The sequence below is a fragment of the Lipophrys pholis genome, assembly GCF_963383615.2.
Source record: "Lipophrys pholis genome assembly, chromosome: 11".
NCBI lineage: Eukaryota > Metazoa > Chordata > Actinopteri > Blenniiformes > Blenniidae > Lipophrys > Lipophrys pholis.
This window is the reverse complement of record NC_137631.1, coordinates 25,034,219-25,047,639: the sequence shown is the minus strand read 5'-3', so window position 1 is coordinate 25,047,639 and position 13,421 is coordinate 25,034,219. Positions and strand designations below refer to the sequence as shown.

General features: G+C 40.9%; 1 protein-coding gene across 1 annotated transcript in view; it reads right to left on the bottom strand.

The window, feature by feature from the left end:
• The window catches only part of cdh13 (cadherin 13, H-cadherin (heart)), a 266,013-nt gene that overhangs the window by 132,152 nt on the left and 120,440 nt on the right, over positions 1–13,421 (bottom strand). The window contains exon 6 of the mRNA XM_080475644.1: positions 506–684. Within this exon, the coding sequence (XP_080331770.1) occupies positions 506–684 (179 nt within the window). The remainder of the gene's footprint in view (positions 1–505; positions 685–13,421) is intronic.

Genomic DNA, 13,421 nt, shown 5'->3' with positions numbered 1-13,421 from the left:
CAACCGGGCTTGTTGGACACCACCAGAGCTGGCGGATGTGCGTGTATCACCTCAATTAAACTATTCGCTAAGTGTCTGACAACAGCTAATATTCCTCTTCCAGCGGCGAACCCAATCGATGTTCTGGCATTCGTCACCCTGCTGGAAAAGCAATCATCCCGTTGTCTCGCTCTGGTGGGACGGGAGGAATGGAAAGATGCTCATCTAGCGTCTGCTCGTTGGCACGCAACCGCACTCCCTCTCTCACACACACACACACACTCACGCAGGATGCATATACTGCCCACGCACACATACATCTTCACGTTCACGCTTTCCTCAGTCAGCTCTCTGGCAGCAATAGTGACACATTTTGAGGGAGAAGACACAGAAGCTTCATTTTGGAAATGCCACTGACAAGTGTGAGATATGTGACAACATCCTGTCCAGCGAAAACACACACTCACTTCAGAGAGCCGGTATTCGCCTCACAGGCGCATAGAGACGTCTTGCCAAGCTCACCCACCTCTCTGTCAAGCAGCATTGGGGAGATGACGGTGACAATGTCGCCTCTTTCCGCGTCAATGTAGAACATGTTGGGTGAAGGTTTGTCAGGAGACTGTTTGACAATGTTGTAGCGCAGTGCCGCGTTGTCTGTCAGAGGGTCGTCTGCGTCGAGCGCCGTCATCGTCATCACGGTGGTTCCTGGACAAAACGGTAAAAGGCAAGGTTGAGAACTTCAAATGAGCTTGGACGATAAGATCATGCATCCATCTTTGTTCCTGCTTCGTCTCGAGAGAACAGGAAGCCGAACATCTCCGTTCAAAATAACTTCCTCCAGCTCTTCTGGGGGAAACCCGAGTCGCTCCAAGACCAAACCAGAGAGATCATTTCCAACTCGGGGCCTCCTACCGGTCGGATGTGTCTGGTAAATCTCCAATGCAAGGGTATCAAACAGAAGGCCAGTGGATTCCCCTTCAAATAGTGTTTGTTATGTTTTCCTGTTATTTTCATTCTTTCTAGGCTTATACTGGTCACTGCTTAGCACTGTATATATTAATATTTAATATTACTTTTATAAATTTTGTTTTAATGATATTTAATTTTAACTTCTATTTGTTCTGTGTTCTATTCTGTGTGGCGCTCAAAGAGCTCCAGAGAATTTCCCTCTGAGATAAAGTAATTGTATTCTATTCTATTCTATTCGATTCGATTCTATTTCCCACTGTCGATTTTAGGTCTAAAATTAGAGCAATTGTGGAAGCGAGATGCATGAAAGACAACATTTCAAACTGCTACACTTCAGACAGCTGCTTAAAAAGTTGCCCTTTTTCTATTAATGTGTTTTTCTCCCTCATGTCAGCTCTAACAGCAGGGTGCACTTTATTTGATAATGGGAAGAAAAATGGAAATCGCGCCCTGTGCAGCTGAGCTGAAATAGGAGGCAATCCTTGATACAGCCTCAGCCCCTCAATCTGTGTGTCTCGAGTGTGATGAGATACACTCACAACAATTCCGCCGGACAGACAGTAAATCTGTTTATGCACACACCGAGGCGAGTTGAATGACATAATTTATGTCATGGGAACTTGGCTTTAGTCCTTGTAAGGAAAGGGATTTTGCTGAAATATGGCGGTGTTAAGAGATTTAGCTTGTTACAACATAAGTGACAACTTTCACATGCGCGCGCACACACACACACACACACACACACACACACACACACACACACACACACACACACACACACACACACACACACACACACACACACACACACACACACACACACACACACACACACACACACACACACACACACACACACACACACACACACACACACACACACACACACACACACACACCTTGCAGGACAAAATATATAACAACGTATATTCACAACGTGTGGATTTGCACTTAACTCGGCATAATCCTACACTTTAACCTTAAAACATGTCTTTACATGGAATACAACAATTTTTCTATGTGGAACAATTCTGTCTGTACAGCCACATTAATCCCCAAGGATTCAATCAGACTGATTTCCCCTCAGTAATAAAGGACAAGGTCTTGTATGTAAGCACACATTTATTCCTGGTTGTTTGTTCATACTTTTTCAAAAATATAGAATTGATGCAGATTTTATTCCTGAAGATTTACTCGACATGTCAAATACATCAGGGGCCACATGCAGCCAAATATCAGCTTGAGTGGGCCGGACTGTTGAAATACAGTAGTGCCATAATGACCTTTGCATTTAAACTAACGTTTTGTATTTGTTGTGGCACAGAGTATATGTGATGGAAACCTCCATATTTTCAGTAAACCAAATATTCACTACTAAAAATGACAACAGTCTCAACATAAAGCCAATTTTAATTACACTTCCTGGTGCAAAATACAGTGAAATATGCAGAAAACGGCTCCTATAGCAGTTGCATTACACATGTTTTTAGAAAAGCACCATGACAGCATGACTTTTAGGCTAGTTCCATAGCACCAATGCAGCACCGATCTTGCATGGCAGCATCACTGAAAGTTCAGCCTGGGTCTCAGTGTTGTGTCCGCTACCTGTCAGTTAAAAAAGCAGTTTTTTTTGACAATTTTACAATTGGCCACTTGCAAGCTGGTTTTGGTCCTTATGTTTGACACCACTTGTCTACTCCAATTCTCACTAAAGTTAAAGTTCTTTACCTAAAATGTAATGAGATTTCTGAAAGAGATTTAATTTCAATAAGACATGTAGAATACTACGCGCTTCGTCTTTTAAGCAGTGGCCTCCATTTCTCCTGTGAGGGCAGAAGGGAATATATACTGCATCACCATTTGGTGCCACATGTTCTGCCAGCGTGCACTCAGACTCCCTCTGGTGAAGCGACTGCTCGCTAAATACTTTCTTGTTTTATTCGTTTTAAGTTTGACTTAGAGACTTTGACTAAGAAATATATCTTACTGCTTTCTAATGAGACGGCGTGCAGAACTGATCATGTTGAGCGTGAAACATGAGATGACCTAAATAATGTAAAAAGTATTTCAGTAAATGACTTCAATCAACGCATCTTACCTGCAACAATTCATATTTCTAAACTGCCACAGGTAACGAATATGGATAATAATGATGTGATTTTTGGTTTTTCTCTTTCTGGATTCATCAATCAGGTTTCAACAAAGTATGAGACATTTTCTGCAATAACATTTTTAGGACGCATATTTGTCCGTCGATACGATGCAGATGGTTTGTGAGGCCATTCTGTGCTCTGAAGGTTCTTGTGCAGTGTGGACAGGGAATTGAGGCAGCTGATGAAGACCTGTATGTGCACTTCTTCCTTATCTGCCTGGCAGGTTGTACTGGGTTACATAGTAACAGTAGCAGGGTGTGAGCCCTGATCTGACCCATATATACTTATATATATATATATATATATATATATACTATACACTATCGAAAGAATCCTTCAATACCAAACAGTAAAATTAGACAGCATGGCTCATTAACATCGTTTCATGTTTCTCCCTAATACCCAACAGTGCTTTGACACAGCGCATTAGCCAAACTACTCAAATAAGACACAAAAAGGCTAAGCGAAAATATGCACAGTCTACATAAAAATAATAGTGGCTTAGTAGTGAATGCCTTGAGTCCAGCTGAAGGTAATGAGGGGCAGAGAGGTGTGGGCTTTATCCCCTTGGCATTTGCACTTGAAGGTGAACCATTAATGTTTAAGTAAACTGGTAATCCTTCCTTTGCAGTCTAATTACACAGTCCCATCTCCTTCATTACCTATACTCTGTTCCACTTCACACCTCGAAAGCCGCACTGTTAAGAGATAATTCAGCAATCGTGCGCACAAACACACACCGACCAGCGGCGAATTAGACTGTTAAAAACGATGACTAAATTGGTTATCTTGAACAGATCTCAGTGAATTATGTTCTCATTTTGTTGGAAAGCGAGGGTTGGGGGGGGGGGGGGGTCTCTTGAACGGAGCCCAATCATATTACATATTGGATGTGATATCAGAAGCAAGCTGACCTGCCCAGCGCTTCCTGTCTACATCAGATACGATCACTTTACTCACAAATCTGCATCATGTAACCAGTAAACCGCCAAGATACAACAGAATTATCGGCATCAAGCCACTCATGATATTCATCTAGTGTTTTGTAAGTGGACAATCGGAGAGGGTATGACTCCGTCCTCCGATGTCTGGAGTGTTTAATCATACAATGATATCATGTCGGTGGTCTCAGTGAAGAGTCATTGCCCTGTCTTATCGGCTTCATCCTCTGGCAGGAGCCAGGGCTCAATCAATCCTAACTATATTAGATGTGTATATGGTGGTACGGATGCACAGGACTGCCATTACCTCTCTATCACCTGTGCCCATCTGCCGAGATGCTGGATGACACCAGCTCTGACTGGAAAGCCAGCCAACACTGTGTGATGCATGTCTATCAAGTTACTGCATAATGATCTCCCCCCCCCCAAAAAAAAAGGAGTGAGAAGAAACAGCAGACATCTGCGGTAAAACATCACCGATTCACACATGAAAAGACTCAACAACTGACTGGAAGAAAAAGCAAGTGCGGATACAAATGTTGTGGATTAATGTCATCAGATAGACTGGTGGGACACGGTGCGGTTGCCTACAGCTCCCTTCTATATCTCTTTCAAACATCGAGGGAAATCAGAGGGGGCCGGCGGATCTGTAGGTGCCACCGGGGAACTGACATTGTGTGAAAAGCTAAGATGAAGCAAGAGAACATAGAAAAGAGAGAAAAAAAAAACCTGATAAACGTGACACCGGTATATCTTTGCGTCGACTGAGTGTGAACACACTGTGACTGACACCGTCTCTGCATGAATGTGAGTGATTGAAATTTCACTTTCAATTGTTCAACATGTACAATGGTGATTCCAAAACCAGGAATAAGATTTTAATTAATTTGAATCAAGTGAGAGCAAAAACAAAAAAAAGAAGAAGAAGAAGAAGAAAGAGCTGACCCTTCGTCTTCTCAGGTGTGAATGAGATCAAAGAAATCGAGATGAATCCTCTTTGTCTAATACCAAAACTAAGCTGTTGTTTAATTATAAGCAAACTCAAAAGCAAAATGAAGAGAAGATTGAAATGCATGCACGGGAATTTGGGAAAGAAAATTGCAAGGTGAGAGAGAGAGAAGGAGAGACGAGGAGGAAAGAAACGCTTCATTCATATTTTATGCTGCTTTATCCAATTTGTGTTTGGCACTCCCACATCCACACCTACCAGTGATTTAAAATCACCAATTACCCTCAATCGCATGTAGTTTGGAATTGTGAGAGTAAACTAACACATGCAAACTCCACACAGATAGGCTGGGAATCAAAACCTTACTGCGATGAGGTAAGGGGGCTTAAAAGAAAACAGGGGGACTCTCAGGAGAGAATTCTGGCAACTGCTTTTGCCCATGAAATACCCCCCAAAAAGAACAGATTGTTACTCTGCTGTTGATTACATACAGAGCAGGAACAGAGAATATAGTTTGTGTTTCTCAACATAGCAGGTGGAAGCTCTAAGTCACTTCGGGACAGAACAAGTCAGACTTTGTGAGACACTTTCGCCCATGTTTCAAGTGCAAACGCATCGTTTTTGTCTTCTTGTTTCAGAAATGTTTTTTTTTTTTTTCTTTTTTACACTGCGACGGCTGAGTATTTTGAAAAAGTTCCACCTTGGGAGCCATTTTCTAAAAGTTGTGTTTTCCGTGGCTCCGAGCATCAGTGTTGTGCCTCCATGTGCATGAAATTTATTTTCCTTTCTTGGAACCAAAGACGGCATCCTATTGAGCTGCACTTGTGTCTTTTAAGGATCAAAGCGACAGTTGCACAAATAGTGCAAGTAATTGGTGAAGCGGCAATCAGCAGATCTTTTTCGCTGGATTGTACGTTGTTCTCTACCTGTCCGTGCAATCTGCCTGCCTTTTGTTCGTGCCACACCACCCAGCAGTGTGAGGATGCCGGGGCGTCTGCTTCTCTTTGTCTTTTGTTAAAAGAACTATTTCCAAAAAAGACGATTGCAAATATCAGATTTTTTCCCCCCTAAATTAACTCATTTGAACTCTATTGAAGTGCTCTTTTTGCAGTAGTTTTCTTCAAGACTTTGTGACTTTTTATTTTCCTGGAAAACAAGCGATGGAGCGATAGAGCGATTGTACAAATGCTTCGGTCACGGGGTGGAACCGACCGCATTCTCAAGTGAGGTTGAGGATTTAATAGTGTTTTGGAAAGAGACGCTGTTTTAGGGAGTAGCTCATGTTATGTCACTTCTATAAATGTGTTTCAGTCTGGTGAACTTGTTCATATTGTAGGCCAGAGCAGAAAGCACACCTGCTTCCTCACCCACTGCCGGTCCTGACTGAACACATATTTGTTAAATTTCTCTGTCTCATTAAACTGACTTGTTTGTGGCTACCTCTTTGGGAACCATCAGCAGTGCACCACCTGTTTTGCACCTCATTTATTACATTAGATTTCACCTGTTTACCAGTCTGCTATCTGGCCCGCTGCCGTCTTTTTGCACTAAAACCGTACCAAAAGCATCTCCTGGAGGGGGTATTTTCTGTCAAAGCTGGAAACTCACAACATATCATGTATCAATCGGCTTGCCGGGCGGGAGAGAAAAAAAAATGTGATGAAAGCCCCTCGAAAAAAAAAACCAACAAAAAAAAAAAAACGCCCGTGCTTTTTTTCCCCCACACTGTACATGATTTGTAACTAGAAATTGATTGCATTACATTTTATTTTTTTTTTTTGCAAGTATAAAATTTTGATAGGAATCAATATTTATAGCAATGAATTGAAGAAAAAGTTGTTTCCCTGAAGTTGTGATGACTCAGTCGGTCAGAAAACTTCTCCAAATGAATGAATTTAGATGCAATAAGAGCAGCGGCTGAAGCCGGGGATGTAGAAAGCTGTTGTGGAGCTCTGCAGCACGGAAACTAAATATGAGATAATGAGCCCCAAGCTGACAGCCAAGTAAATGGAGTGAAATACAGTCCAGCTGCCCTTCCCTGCCTCCTTCACAATGCACTTTCTTCCTTCTAGCTTTTCCACCAGTCTGCTAAGGCCACAGCTGGACCACTGGCAAATGCTAGATTATAAACAGTTTATGGAGGATATAACCCCCAGCAATCCAATCAAAACAAGGGAAACAAAATGGAGATATTTAGCATCGCATAGAAGTGGGAACGCACAAACATGAAAACAGAGAGTAGTTAAAAAGGTTACAATAAAATATCTCTACCGGTAGCAATGCACAGTTTTGAGTGATTGGCAGATATGACAAAGCCACTTTTTTTTTTTTTTTTCTTCTTCTATCACAACATACTGGTGACACATTCACTAATGACAATATTAATAACACCGAGCTAATGAGACTGGGAGTCTGCCGTACATCTCCACTCAGCACAATGGCAATCAAAGCTTGCTAATGAAATCACCTCGTAACTTGATAATTGAAAAATAAATGAAGTGCATTAAGCCATTTAGGATGAGAAAAAAGACGACAAGCATGCAGAAATGCACAAACAAAACCTTAATCATTTTTCATTCAGACATGGAATACCTTACACATGAGGTCCAACATTATATGAATCAGGACACTGGAACTCAGGGGTTATATGTGTTACATGAAGCTCAGCACTTTCATTGGCATTAAACGTCACAAAAGCACTTTACAAATGATAGTTTCCCTATAATATCACTTTAAATTGTTCATATCAGAAGTGCCTGACATTTACATTGCGACACAGCCGCCAACGTCTTCAGACTGACATTTTTCAGGTCTACTTGATCTGTTCTGCAATAGAAGAAAGTTCCGCTCCTGTTGTTTCTTCACTAATTACAGATTATCTTTCAGTCTGATGTTATATCTACAGTTTTTGCCTCAAGAAACAGCTATAAGTACTGCACAATGGTTTAGGTGTTAGCACTTTGGTATCAGAACTAGAATCACCCTCATGCAAGGGCCTGGTGGAAAATACAGTGAAATGTCAAAAAAAAATAAAAAACAAAACTTATCTTATAGCTGTTGCATTATGTATGTTTTTAAAAACTCACTTAGACAATATGGCTTTGAGGCTAATGCTAGTTATGTAGCATTCATGGCAGCATCACCAATATCTCATCTCTTAGCTCAGTGTTGTGTTGTGTCCACTTCTCTTAATCTTTTTTTTTTTTTTTTTTTATCAATGTTTTCCTTGAATTCTTTATAATTTGCATGGTGGTTTGTCTGGGTTGGAACCCTCTGCAGGAGGATTTTGGCGCACGGCCCTTCAGTTTGACACCCCTGTTCTACACACTTGCTGATTCTAGGTCCAATTCCAGATGTATGTAAAGTTCTCTTCTTTATTCCTGATGGAGAAAGTCCACAAAAAGCCTCCACCAATGTTGAATGAACTGCTCCCCAGAACAAAATCTTTTGTATTTTCAGTTTTCACCTTGCCTCCAGTAATGCCTCCAGTGAGTCAAATTCTGCTCATTGAAGCTAAACAATCACTTATGACTGTGTTTATTCCTCTAACCACCCTTCTCCAAGTCATAGTTACAAATGAATGGAAGTAAACATCGTTTATACAGACAATGCTTTTGGCAATTTTGTGTCAATCATACCACCTGAGTCGCGGGTCTGTGAATACTCAGAGGAGAAACACACACACACACACATTCAGTCTTAATAAAAAGGGGCACTGTTTTCTATCAGGAAAATACACAGAAACTTTAGATGACATAAAAATATAAACAAATCTTTCATGTTTTCATGCTTCAAGATGTAGTTTGTGTTTTAGTGATATGCATCCATCCTCCTGTCCACACAGCTTCTTTCATTTGGGGATTTTAATCAGGCCAACCTCTTTGTGGCAGGCTGCACTTCTGTATTTGCATATATATATATATTATATATTCCATCCTTTCCTCATGGCATAATGAATGCTACAGGTTCCAGGAAGGAGTCAAATGTCAGGTCCTGAGGCTGGAAGACAGTCCACCGGGCGTAATGACCAGATGAACCACCAACTCTCATGACACCGAACAGAGTGGAGAGGCAGAGAAAAGTCAAATAGGAGTTAGAAGACGGATAAAGGAAATCATCTAAGACGGGGACAGAATATGCATTCGAGAACTTTATTAGTGACGGGGGAAACTGGTCAACGCCAAGTGAATATAGCAGCAAGATAAAAGAGGGATGTGGAAATGAGAAGAGGTTGTAATAAAGAGGCAACTCAAACAGTGCAGAGTGCTGAGCAACACTGAGTGGAAAAGGACGGATTGAAATGAGAAAGTAACACGCTGATTAAGAAACAAAGACACGAAGCAAGAATGTTATTTTTCCACAAATACGGACAACAGTATTCTCCACACTCATTGACAACTTATTTGTATTGATTGAGAGAAATTTGAGAAGAAACTCAGCATGATCCCATCCTCCTCCGAGGCAATCAGCTTCACAGCCACCAGACCTGTCTCAATGTTCCGTGCTGTTTAATGTTCCCCCAAACAATCAGAGTAGCAACAAGACATTAATCTGAAGAGGCAACGGAATGTCACAATATTATTTGCTTTATCTTTTTTAAACTTAATTATAAATCCCTCTTTGTGCTTAATGTCTGATGCTACTCAGGTGGGTTATCCTCTTGAACCTAAAGGAGGGGCCAGATCCACAAAGGCCACTTCTGCAGAGGCTAACAGAAAATCAGGAGGCATTTCCTTTGGGAGACGTGAGGAAAATTAAAGTTTTAATCACATTCAGGACAAGGGTGGAAAGACAAAATTTAGTGTTGTGAAAAATGCAGTTATTTGTCACTTGTATATCTGCTAAACCTGCTTATCTCACATGAATCAGAGGCGGGGTACACAAAACTCTACGTCTTGTTGTGTCGCTGTCTGTGTGAATCTACACCTCTGCGTTAATGATGAGACCCTGAGCCAAGGTTGAAGCAGAAGGTGAGACTTCCATCTTAACTAGACTAAAGACTGTGGACTGAAGGCTCAAGGCAACTCATTAAAATGCAAGACCCCGGGAGAGCCATTACAATGAGAGATCGCAACCTCCTGCACACGATTTTATGCAGAAAAGTATGCAAACTATTAGGAGACAAAATACATAAAATAAGCTGACATTAGCAGACCTCCAGAATAAGTATGCAGTATTTCAGAGAGCTCAGCAAAACGTCATGAAGCGGTGTCTTCCATGCAAAGCTACATTTCTGATCTTCTACCCATTTGATAAAGTATGAATCATGCTTTAGCTTTAACAGGTACCGGGCTTCAACCGAACCAATAGTATCTGGCTGAAACAAAACATCCGTTCATTATTAAAAAACAAAAAAAAAAAGGACACATGTTCAAATGATTAAACCAATGTAAAAGCTTTTCAAGGCGACCTTAAAGTGACTTAAATTAGTCGATGATGAATTGAAAAGCAATTAATTTCATTCTGAGTAATATAATCATTAATGTAAGTTATAGTTAAAGGTTTAAAAATAAGAGCTTCTTGAAGTACATTCCATATTCAAAACAAAAAAAATATGTCCCTCAAGGGCTGCAAGGTTTGGTATTTATTTATTTTTTTTCATTTTTCTTTCTCTTATGGATCTGAATTTAAATTAGGCAACAATATGCGTGACCAAATGTATGTATTCATATTTTTTTTTCTTTTTTTAAAGTCCCTCGCAGGCAAAGTTGTGTTGTGCAATTTTGCTATTTGAAGCGTGTGTGAGTGGGTGAGGGTTTGGGTGGGGAGTGTAAGACAGATGTCTGTTTGGCTGAGAGCTGAGCAATGAGCACAGCAGTCGCTGGCCGGTGGCGAGGAGAGGACACTCCTGGCTCCCAGCTGACGGAGCAGTTTGAACAGGGATTGTAGCTGCAGGGCAGGAGCACATGTGCACCACTACTCATCCTTCCCACAGTGACACATCTGTGCCAAATCCACGAGCCAAATAAAACCCCCATACCTGCACGCACGCAGGCGGCAGCATCACATTAGTGAATAAACTGAACAAAGAATGTGAGAACGCTCGTGTTTGGGAGACTTTCATTGTACTATTGTAGTACTTTTGCAATTTAGAGAATAAATGTACATAGCGTGAGTCCATGTAAATATTTAAAATAGTTTTTGTTTTTTTTCCCACCAATGCAAAACAGCATTTCTCTGCAGGTGCTATTGGCTCTTGTTTCGCCCTTGAAAGAGTCATCTCTGCTGCTAATCCTACAAATGCACTGCTTACAAAATGTGGCACAGAACAGAGTTGAACACAATAGAATAGAACAGAATACAATACAATTACTTTAATACTCCCAGAGGGAGATTCTTTTTTTTTTTAATGTGAATTTATCAGGCTTTAATAAAAAGCATTGCCATGAAGAATTCTTACACGAAACGGCAACTTATTTTCTGTGTTAATATATATTGAACTTGCTGTATGATGTCTTATTTGCATGTCACATGAAAATACAACACAGAAGCTGAAGCTCGTTTCTTTGTGCGGCGCTCAGCTTTGGAAAATGGAAGGCATAATGGGGTATTGTGTTGGGAATCAGTAAGACACTGCAGTAGATAAATCATAAGACATACACAACTGCCAAATGAATCTCCATGAAGTAATTTGACCCTTGAAACAATAGCATCCAGGACCGTTCTCAAAGTGGCTCAATGACTCTGAGGGGAATATGCGATTCACAAATCCTCGATCGCTCTGCTCCTTCGCACAGAGGTTCCAACTAATGACTTCCCTCACTAAATCAAGACAAAAGATACTTCCCCTTTAAAAGGACACTTCAATTAATTACCCCCGGAAAATCCCCTTTAATTCTGTACCGGGGGCTCAGTGAATAAAACTGAAAACCTATTAGTGGGCATTCATCTGATCTCACTCAGGAAAAAAAAAAAAAAAAAGGCAATCAGAGTGGAGCTGCTACTGTACAGCAGAGCAGACGGACAAGGAGGGGAGAGGGAGGGAGAGATGGAGAGAGAGAGCGAGAGAGCGAGAGCGAGAGAGACACAGAGAGAGAGAGAGAGAGAGACACAGAGAGAGAGAGAGAGAGAGAGAGAGAGAGAGAGAGAGAGAGAGAGACACACAGCGAGAGAGAGACACAGAGAGAGAGAGAGCAAGAGAGCGAGAGAGAGAGCGAGAGAGAGGCCGAACTCAGAATTAATGTAGATCAAAGTTAGAGGTACAGAAAACTTCTTGTTTATAAAATGATCGTTTGCTGCATTTTGAATTGATTCCTGCAGGTGAAAACCATTTTGGTGAAGTTAACAGCTATGAATTTTTGAAGAGAAGGACATGAAAGGAAATGAAGAAAGTGATCAGTTCAAGATGCTTTCTGGAATTTTAATGCACTTCTCCACATTGAAATGTTGCAAATACTGTATGGCCCATGTTCAAACGATCTGTATACCCTGTAATCATTACATATGTTCCCAAAGGTGTTAAGAAATAGCGTCTTCTTGATAGTAATGTGAAAAAGTGTCCAACTGTTTCTAGTATTACACTGTAACTACAGTAGCCGTGGAATACTAGAAACATTCCAGAAACATTAGCTTAGCCTTATAAAACCCCCCGGCTGATGTCTGTTCCTTTCAAAAACCACTGATAACCAGACGAAAAAGCCAGTGTGTCACACACATTTTATTTCAGGGGCCACATGCAGCCCATTTTAATCTGGAGTGGGTCGGACAGGTACAATAGTGCCATAATAACCCTTCAATTTAAACCATGAAGATTTTATGTGTCGTGGCATAGCATATGTGATTTAAATGTTGGGTTTTCTTTTTTTCAAAAACCAAAAACGTACTAATGAAAATTAGTACAAATGTCCGACAAACTTCTCCTATAGCTTTTACAATAGTGCATGTTGCTTGAAGCTCACCCTGACAGATTGACTTTGAGCAATACGTTAACTCGCTGTCATGTCAATATCTCAATTTGGGTCTCAGTGTTGTGCCGTGTGCGCTACGCTTAAGAAATGTGTTTAAAACAAACAAGTGTTTTGTTTCAAATTCTCACAATTTGCTCGGTGGTTTGGTGGGCTGGATTGGGCAGTTTAGGCCCACGGGCCTTATTGTTTGACACCACTGCTATATAGCATTTTCCTCCAACAAAACAAAAAAAAAAAGGATCTCAGATGAGTAGAAGTCCTAATCAGACATCAAACTAGCTACCACCAAATTTAATTTACCTCAGCAGCTCTGCAATGCTACAACAATGTGGACATTACCAAGACATCCTTGTTGACAGACAAAGCATTTTAAGAGAAGTGACCACACTGTACTCCCTAAACGTTTGTGAAGCACATACTTAAAGTATTGCTTATTGAAGAACTCTTTTGATGAACTCGTCTCATTACGGCTGTAGACACACTGTAGCAGGGAGAAGCAAGACGAGGTGGATTCGGAACAAAA